Consider the following 9570-nt stretch of genomic DNA (forward strand, 5'->3'; position numbering starts at 1 on the left):
CGGGAGGTGGCGGGGGCAGGTAGCAGCAAGGCCGGGAGAGGAGGGGGCTGGGCCGCGGCGGAGACGCAGTGGGGCCGCTTCGCCGCCTCTGGGGCACCCGTCGGACCTCCGCCGGCTCCGCCGGGAGTGGGGATAGTGAGTCAGATCTCGGGCACCCGCGGGTCGGGCGGGTAGCGGGGTGGGGGTGGGGGGGCGAGTCAGGAAATGACATCAGAGGCCTGTGCCTGGGGAGGGGAGGTCTGAGCCGGGCCGGGGCGGCGGGGGCGGCAGAGCGGGGGCGGGAGGACTTCGGCTGAGCCTCCGGCCTCAGGGCAAGAGCCGGGCCCCTTCCTGGGGGAGTTTCCTGCCGGGTCCGCCCTCCCCGCCTCTCCCCGCCCCCTCTCCGGGCCGCTCCTTGTATGGTCTGAGCGCCGCTCTCTCCCCGCCCCCTCCTTCCCTCCCTCTTCCCTGCGTCCCTCCCCGCCAGGCTGGAGGCTGCTCGGGACCCGGACGCAGAGTCCGCGGACCCGGCTGCGAGGCGGCCACCCGAGACGCGGCGCGCACGCTCCGGCCCGCGGTGAGGCGCGGGGAGCCGCCCGGCGGACGCGCACGGGGAAGGGCGGGGGCGCGGGCGCCGCGCGCGCGGGGGGCGGGGGGGGGAGCCGGGCCGGCGAGGGGTCGTCTGCCCGGGTCGCGCGCCGCGTAACCTGGCCGCCCGCCCCCAGCAGCCCGGCCCGGCCATGGCGGCCCCCCGCCCGCCTCCCGCGATCTCCGTGTCGGTCTCCGCTCCGGCTTTTTACGCCCCGCAGAAGAAGTTCGGCCCGGTGGTGGCCCCAAAGCCCAAAGTGAATCCTTTCCGGCCCGGGGATAGCGAGCCTCCCCCGGCCGCCGGGGCCCAGCGCGCGCAGATGGGCCGGGTGGGCGAGATCCCCCCGCCGCCCGCGGAAGGTATGCGGCTGGGCTTGGGGGCTGGACCCCGGCAGGCGCCGGGCCGGGGACAGCGGTGTCGGGAGTTTGGGGGTGTCTGGAAAGGTTGCGGCGAAGGGGGCTGGGCGCAGCTAGCCTGTCCCGAGCAGATGTTCTTACCTCATCGCGGAGCTCATGGCTGGGAGCCAGGGCTCCTGGGACCGTTCCAAGTCCCCCGCCTGGGGGGTGGGAGGCGGGAATGTGGGGCACGAATCTTCCCCTCTGCGTCCGTTTTCCCAAGTGTAACGGGAGCTGCATCACTCCTGGGTCGAGCCCCCGCCTTTACTGACCCCGTGCTCCCAGGGCGTCCTGCGTCTTCCTTTGCTTCCCACACGCTCTCCGGCGAAGGGGGGGTGGGGGGTGCGAGAGGTCTTGGGTTAGGGGTTAGAGCTGTGGAAGGAGAGTAACTTGGGGAAGGGGTAGTGGGGGCCCCGCTGACTGTCCTCTCTCCTGTCTTCTCTGGTCTTCCCACCTCAGACTTTCCCCCGCCACCCCCTCCCATCCTTGGGGATGGCGACGACTCGGAGGGCGCTCTGGGAGGTGCCTTCCCACCTCCCCCTCCCCCTATCGAGGAACCGTTTCCCCCTGCGCCTCTGGAGGAGGAGATCTTCCCTTCCCCACCGCCTCCACTGGAGGAGGAGGGAGGGCCTGAGGCCGCCATACCTCCCCCCCCACAGGTATGGAAGCTTCGGAAGGGCGGCTACTGGGACACCCCCAAAGGGAGCAGAGGAGAGTCCTTACCTCTGATCTCCCCTGCATCTCTGGCCTGATTGGGGTGGGGTGGGAACGAAGATCTGGGATGGGTGCTCAGACCCCGGACTCTCCAGCCCAGGGAGAAGGTGAGCAGTATTGATTTGGAGATCGACTCTCTGTCCTCACTGCTGGATGACATGACCAGGAATGATCCCTTCAAAGCCCGGGTAAGGGACTGGAGAGGGGGAAGGTGGGGGGAGGGGAGGAGGAGGGCAGGCCTGCTCCTCTAACTGAGCTTCTCTCCTCTCCTGCTACCTGTGCAGGTGTCATCTGGATATGTACCCCCACCAGTCGCTACTCCATACATTCCCAAGTCCAATACTAAGCCTGCAACTGGGGGCACAGCACCCCTGCCTCCTTGGAAGTCCCCTTCTAGCTCCCAGCCTCTGCCCCAGGCTCAGGCTCAGCCTCTGAGCCAGACCCAGTTCCACGTGCAGCCCCAGGTCAAGCCTCAGGTCCAGCTTCACGTGCAGCCCCAGCCCCAGCCCCAGCCCCAGCCTGTGCCTTTCGCGAACACCCAGCCTCGAGGACCCCCAGCCCCATCTCCGGCCCCAAAGTTTTCTCCAGTGGCTTCCAAGTTTACTCCTGTGGCTTCCAAGTTCAGCCCTGGAGCCCCAGGGGGACCTGGGTCACAGCCTAATCAGAAATTGGGGTCCCCTGAAGCTCCCTCTTCCAGTAGCACAGGCTCCCCTCAGTCCCCCAGCTTCACCTATGCTCAGCAGAAGGAGAGGCCCCGAGTGCAGGAGAAGCAGCATCCAGTGGCCCCACCAGCGCAAAGCCAAAATCAGGTGAGGGAGGGTGGGGAGGCCAGGCTGAGACCAGGGGGCCAGAGAATGAGGGCGAAGGTGGTCCCAGTGAGGTGGGCGGCGTGGTGGGATAGGAGTTTGGAGCCTCTGAAGTTGGCCAAGCGGGTCAGTGGTAAGAGAAAGCTCTTCTGAGGAGGGCCTGGCAGGGTCTGGGTCTGGGTCTGGGTCTGGGTGGGGCCTGACTGGGCTTTGGGGGAGCAGAATAGGCTGTGAATCAAGGGAAGGATTTGGTGGACCCTCCCTTGCACCCTGCCCCCTAGAATGTTAAAGGGAGGGATGAGATCATCACCAGTTTGACCTTGCTTCTTCCCCCTTCTTAGATTCTTGTGTACATCTCTCTGCTCCTCTGAGCCACCCTCACGGCCCCAGCGCCCACCCCAGGGCCCATCTGGTGATAAGAGTCACAGTGGCAGTAAACACTGGCTGAGCCAGCATTTGCTGGGTGCCAGGCTCTGTGCTCTGTGCTCTGTGCGCTGGAGGGAAGAGATCTCAGAGGTTAAGTCTGAGGGAGTCAGATGGGCCTGGGATAGAATTCCCGGCTCACAAGACCCTAGGCAAGTTAGGTGAACTTTCAGCCTCAGTTTCCCCATCTTTACCATAACACCCCACACAACAGTTTTGTGAAGATTAAGTGAGCTCACTCGAAGTAGAAAGTGCTGGGGTCTGTATCTAGCTCTTGAATGCTCAAAATAGAAAAGTTATTCCTGTCTGACCATTTCTGCCTTCTGGTTGGGGGGATTGAGGTCTGAGTAGAAGGGCCCCTGAGGGTCGTCTAGTCCTACCAGCCATCAAGTTAACTGACGGCGTGGGTGTGTGTGTTTGTGTGCAGACACAGTGGAGGAAGAGATACTAAATGCCAGTGAGTTTTGCAGAACCTGGTGTTTCAGAGCTCCGGACAGGCGTCAACATGGGGGCCTGTGGGTTAGGAAAGGCATCATCGCACCTGAGTGCCTTGAAGGATGGTGGGACTTGAGGTTGGAGAAGAGCAGGAAGGGCATTTGGGCAGGAAGAGCATGAGCAAGACTCAAGGGCACGAGCATGCCAGGGTGTTTGGAGAACACACAGTAGTCGGTTCCTGTGGGAGGATTGCAGAGCTGTACCGAGGGAGGGAGGGGCTGGCTGGAGGGAGGAGGAAATAATAAAATAGCACACCAAGGGAGCATGTCCGTCCTGGAGAGTCACGAATGGGTTCTGAGGAGTTGCATGGCCAGGCTGGAGGGCTGGCGACAGCCGACAGCCCAGCCGTGCTTTTGGAAGCTTTGGGAAAAGTTTTTTGGCAGAGGTGCAGGCTGGAGGTAGGAGGTCAGCAAAGTGAGGGAGAGTTCATTCCTGGGCAACTGTAGTGTTAATGGAAAATAAGGTCAAGATAGGAGAGCTGTTAAAAAGGAAGAGCCTCCAGGCTTGGTAGCCGATAAGCCTTTGGAAGAGGAGGGGTGTGTTGGGGAATGACAGTATTGCTGACCAAATAGAGAAGTCCAGAAGGGGAAATGGTTCGGACGGGAAGGGGAGGGGTCCAGCTGTCAGCCTGTTGAGCAACAGGTTCCAGGAGGGCTTGGCCTCAGCTGGGACTGTCATTCAGTTAGAAATGGAGGCCTGGGTGTCAGGTGGGGGCGGCAGACTCGAGGTGTGGGTGTACATGGTGTAGTGTGTGGTGCCCCGGGCGTGGCACGGGCTGCCGAGGGGCCCAGGGGATGCCGAGCAGGAGGAGCTGAGGGCCTGGGAGGAACCTCGGGTGATGCTCAGGTTGACCACGAGGGAGGGGGGCAGGCGGAAGAGGGGCTCCAGACAGAGTGGGGTCTCGTTGGAAGAGAGTGTGATGGCTGAGGAGTTCTTCAGTGGTGCGGGCGAGGACTGAGCCCAGAGATTTGACTATTCAGAAGTCCTAGATGGCTGTGGGGTGGCCTGTTGGTGCCCTGTGGTGGGGAGGGTGTGCGTGTGCGTGTGTGTGTGTGTGTGTGTGTGTGTGTGTGTGTGTGTGTGAGAGAGAGAAAGAGAGGGAGAAAAGCAGAGGGAAGAAGCTGATGAAAGAGGGGCTTATGATGCCTGAGAGCAGGGGCTGCTGCTAGGATGGAGTCCTGGAGGGAAACACGGGGTCACCCCCGCCCCCAGGCATTCCCAGAGAGCAAGGGCAGTGTGGCCACAGGGTTTTCTGGGAGAGGAGGGAGCTGGAGCTGGCTGGCTTCCGTCTTCTCGGTCATGTAGGAGGTGAGGTCATCGGTGAGCCGGGAGCGAGGGGAGGACGCAGTTGGGGGCTCGAGGAGATGGAAAGGTTTGGAACAGCTGCTGTGGGGAAGGCGACTGGGAATCCGCAGGAGCCAAATACCAGACAGCCGGGCTGAGGCTGGAGGGCGCAGAGGGCGCTGCAGTGTTTGGAGAACCCACTCTGCAGTGTTCAGGGAGCCCTCCACCTACTTCCTGCAGCTTGGAGTCAGAAGCAGGAAGCAGGCAGTGGCATGACCCAGGGTTGAGATGGAGCCAGATGAACAAGAGATGGTGGCTGAGGGTGGCCTTGTAGAAATGAATGGTTAAGGGAGCAGACTGGGTGGGGGGGCGAGCCAGAAAGTTTCGATGCGTAAGACGCAGGGGGTGGGCTGGGAAGCAGAGGAGCCTTTCTGATCGGCTCATTCGGTTGGTGTGAATGGGGAAGGAGGGCGGAAGGTAATCATTGGGAGGTCAAGCCTAGGATCATGGCGTAAGATGAGCTTGACCAGTGAGTGGCAATTGCGAAGTGTTCCGTGGTGGAAGGTACCTGAGCTGGAAGCACGTTTGGAGCCACTGAAGTTGAAGAGCTAGAGGGCCGAGGGCCACGGGTGTTGAAGCTGTGGCAGGCAGAGAGGAAACTGTGGCTGGACTGAGTATGTCTTGAAGGGTTGTGCATACCTGCGGGGAGCTGATGTCCGTGAATGGTTCCTACTTCCAGAGAGCGGGACAGGCGTCTAAGTGGTACCGGAGAGCAAGGGCCCTTCCTCTGTCCCCAAGACGCCAGGAAGGGAAGATTGGGAGAGGGAGGGGTGGAGCTCACATTGTGGGAAGGGGCTTACAGGGGACGCTCTATGTGGAAAACGCCTGGAGCTCTGGATGCACACGGGTGTGAGCACGATGGAGCCAGGGCCGAGGGGAAGGTGGCTGTGGGAGGAAGTAGCTCGGAGGCTTTGGGGTTCCAGTGTTACAGGAACCGAGGCGTTATTGGCAGGCGGCAGGTAGGACATTCCATTCTGCGGGGGCCGCAGTCCTGGGAAACCAGCCCCATGTTTCTGTGGGAGCCTCGTGGAAGCACTGGTAGCCCCTGCGGCAGCTCCCCCTGGGACCGCTCGGGGTTCCTGGCAGTGCCCCCCACCCCCCGGTCCGCAGCTCTCCCAGGACCCTCTTAATAGAAAGGGGAGGCGGGTGGAGGGAATGGTCCTACTCTGAGGCCTGCCGGGGAGGCCGCTTGGGGAGCTGTGGGCTGGGCTCCCAACGACAGCCCTGGGGGTTTAACCTGTGATTCCCGCCTGTGTTGTATCCGCACGCTGACAGGGGCCGCTCAGAGCAGGCGGGCCGGGTAGGTGTGTGTGCACACGGGTGCACACGCCATCACGTGCCGACCTCTTCCGTGGGGGGCCATGTCTGCGCATGCTCTGTGGAGTTGACGCGTGGCCGGGTGTGTTGGCTGCTTCGGTGACCTCAGCTGCTGTGTGTGTGGCCTCTGTCCGCTCAGTTGTTCTGGCCTGTCCGTGACTGCCCGGGGGGTGGGGGGTGGGGGGTGGGCAAAGTGGGTGGAAGGTTCATCCCCTTCCCCTTATTTGCGTGGTGCTGGGGGTCAGGGAGGGAGAAGGAGGAGCTTTCAGAGTCCAACATGAGCGTCTGGGAAATGCGCGGGGAGTCAGCCCTCATTGGAAGAAAGTGGCCAAGCTGGCTGGGGAGAGTTCTTGGAGGAAGATGACTGTCGAGAGAGGATGAAGAGAGTGTTGGGGTTTCAGGTCCGCTCCCCTGGGGCCCCCGGACCTCTGACTCTGAAGGAGGTGGAGGAGCTGGAGCAGCTGACCCAGCAGCTGATGCAGGACATGGAGCACCCTCAGAGGCAGAACGTGGCTGTCAACGGTGAGCTCACCCGCTGCCCCGCAGGCTCCTGGGCTCTGCCCCCCGCCGCCAGAGCCTCCGATCCCTTGCCCCGCTCCTTCCTCCTATTGCCTTCTGTTTTCTCTGGCCTCTCCAGAGTCCTGTGGCCGGTGTCATCAGCCCCTGGCACGCACGCAGCCTGCAGTTCGGGCTCTGGGGCGGTTGTTCCACATCACCTGCTTTACCTGCCACCAGTGTGAGCAGCAGCTGCAGGGACAGCAGTTCTACAGCCTGGAGGGGGCGCCCTACTGTGAGGGCTGCTATACCGTGAGTCAGGGCTGGGCCGAGGGGCAGGGGCACGCCGCCGGGCTCAGTCAAGGGCCGGGTGGGGACTTGGGGCCGACGCACCTCGGCAGCTGCCTTTTGGGTGCCAGTTCCTTGCCGATGTCCTGCTGCTACCTCCTTAGGACACCCTGGAGAAGTGCAACACCTGCGGACAGCCCATCACTGACCGCATGCTGAGGGCCACCGGCAAAGCCTACCACCCGCAGTGCTTCACCTGTGTGGTCTGCTCCTGCCCGCTGGAGGGCACCTCCTTCATTGTGGATCAGGCCAACCGGCCCCACTGTGTACCCGACTACCACAAGTGAGGACCCACCTCCTGTCTTCTGGGCTCTTCTCTGGCTGCCAGTCGCGGTCGTCTGGGAGCTGGGTTGCCTCCTGATTCTGAGACAGCCCCCAACCCCTGGCCTTCCTTTCTGGCCCCACATCCTGTGTGTAGACAGCAGAGACCAGTTCATCTGGATTTAGCTGTCCAGTGGCCTCAGACCTTGGTAGCAAGTCTTGGCTGCTGGCAAGTGCCCTCTGGCCTTTGGCTCGCTGAGGCTTCTCGTGGGTGCGGTCTTGCGTTCAACAATGTGTGCTGGAATGACTTCATTTCACGCAGGCTGGGTTCTAAAAGTTCTTTCGGAAATCAGCTTTTTGGAACTCTGGTTTTTCCCTAGAAACAGTGTTTACAAGGTGGCTACTTTCTGAGGCCAGTGGCAGAATCCCATAGCTCAAGGGCGGTGCAGGGAAGCTGCAGAATCCGACTCCCACCTCTGACGGTGTGTCTGAGGTGTGTGTTGTTAAGAATTCCACCTTAGGCGTCCAGAACTTCACATCCCTCCCTCCATACACCCCAGTGGTCTGGCAGAGAGACACCTGTGTGGCCGAAGGCTAGGGTCAAGGGTCCAGGGATGGGGGCTGGAGAAGGGTGCCTCTGACTGCAGTGTGGATGACAGACGGAGTGAAGACCCAGTGGCAGAGGTTCCTGGAGTGGGTGAGGGGAAAGGTGGGAAACCCCCTTGACAAGGGCCAGATAAGGTGGCTCGTCTCAGGAACGCAAAATGGGCTTTTGTGTGGCGCAAAATGGGCTAAGTCTGCCCTGTTGCCACGCAACCGCGGTCTCCCTCCCCTGCGCTTTCACGGGCAGCCCTGGGTACCCCTTGCCCCGTGCTGACTCCTGCCCCGCTCTCGGCCCCTCCAGGCAGTACGCCCCCAGGTGCTCGGTCTGCGAAGGGCCCATCATGCCTGAGCCTGGCCGCGAGGAGACCGTGCGAGTGGTCGCTCTGGATAAGAACTTCCACATGAAGTGCTACAAGTGTGAGGTTGGCCGGCCCCCAGGGCTGGGAGGTGGTGGGACACTGCTCGCTACCAGGTGGTTGGTGGGCAGTGCCAGCCTGGAGGTCGCAGTTGCAATTTTGAGGGGGCGCGGTGCCCATACCTGTCCCCACCCAGATGCTCCCATCACTGCCCATGACGCAGGGAGGGGTTTCTGTGGGGTTTCACTGAGCTTCCGCTGTATTTCAGATAAACCAAGAAAGGGGGCGGCCAGTGGGAGGAAAGGGTGTGGGGCTTCGCTATTTTGGGGAGGGGGGATGTGCTTGGTGAGGCTAAAGGAGGAAGTGAGGGGAGTTGAGGCAGGTGGGGGAGGCCCCACATCTTTTACTGGGTGGAGGCCTTGGGAACAGCTCTTCCCACTGCTCGCCTTGGGCAGGAGAGGCCTAGGGACAAGAGTGAAAATGGGCACTAGAAGAAGTGAGGATAGGGCTTAGGGGTAGGTGTGACTGGGGACACAGGCAGTGACGCTGGGCATCAGCCAAGGCATGGAGCATTTGGTCTTCCTAATTTAAAGGCGGAGGTGTCGGGGGGGGGGGGGGGGGGGGGGGCTCAGGCGGTGCACCGGGGCCTTCCCAATGGCGGACTCTTCCTTCCTTCCAGGACTGCGGGAAGCCACTGTCCATTGAGGCAGATGACAACGGCTGCTTCCCCCTGGATGGCCACGTGCTCTGCCGGAAGTGCCACACTGCCAGAGCCCAGACCTGAGTGGGCACCGGCGAGTCCGTTCCTTCCCCATTAGCGGACCATCCACACTGAGACCACCCTGCCCTCCACCTGCCCTGCCCCCCTTCAGTTATCTTCTGATGTTCAGCCTCTCCTTCCACACCAGCCCCTGCCCCGTATCCCAGGTGTCCTGTGCAAAGCCCCGACATGGCCTAGGGCTGCAGCGTCCCAGCTCTGGGTTTCCAGTCCACCCCCGTCCTGCAAGGACCACCCCCCCCCCCCCCAGGTGTGCCCCACCTGAGGGGGCACCAGGTTGAGCGCTGCTGCTTTCACTGCTGCACCGATGCCCTTGGCTGGTCCCCTAGCAGCCGTGCATTCTGCTTGCTGAGGGCCTGGAGACCCCCTGACTCGGGGAGGCTGGGCTGGGCTGGGCTGGGTTGACTGGCCTGGACACCCCCACCCACCCCCATGCTGCCGGGTTGTGGCTACAGCTACAGATAAAAAAAAAACCACCTGTTTTCCAGAATTCTCAGGAATCTTTCTTGTGTGTACAGCCCTCACGGGTGGGATGGAGGAGATACAGGGATAAAAAAGCCTGGGGTAAAGGTGAAAACTCCGTTCCTGTTTATTTACAAAAATATATATGTATATGTATATATATTAAACCCTCCCCCAAGTCCCTCCCCCAATTACCTTTTCACTT

General features: G+C 61.9%; 1 protein-coding gene across 2 annotated transcripts; it reads left to right on the forward strand.

Moving 5' to 3' along the window:
- Positions 1-116: 116 nt before the first annotated feature.
- ZYX (zyxin) lies at positions 117-9546 on the forward strand. Of its 2 annotated transcripts, XM_060633362.2 has the most exons (11): positions 117-135; positions 467-556; positions 708-927; positions 1423-1622; positions 1773-1865; positions 1962-2486; positions 6464-6584; positions 6700-6869; positions 7010-7188; positions 8071-8191; positions 8805-9546. In XM_060633362.2, exons 3-11 carry the CDS (start codon positions 720-722, stop codon positions 8907-8909), a joined length of 1722 nt encoding a protein of 573 aa, XP_060489345.1. In that variant the 5' UTR covers positions 117-135; positions 467-556; positions 708-719; the 3' UTR covers positions 8910-9546. The 2 variants fall into 2 exon arrangements, with proteins under 2 accessions (XP_060489345.1, XP_060489347.1); XM_060633364.2 differs by lacking the exon at positions 117-135 and having other exon boundaries at positions 705-927.
- Positions 9547-9570: the final 24 nt, after the last annotated feature.

This window comes from Panthera onca, chromosome A2 (assembly GCF_046562875.1).
Source record: "Panthera onca isolate mPanOnc1 chromosome A2, mPanOnc1 haplotype 2, whole genome shotgun sequence".
NCBI lineage: Eukaryota > Metazoa > Chordata > Mammalia > Carnivora > Felidae > Panthera > Panthera onca.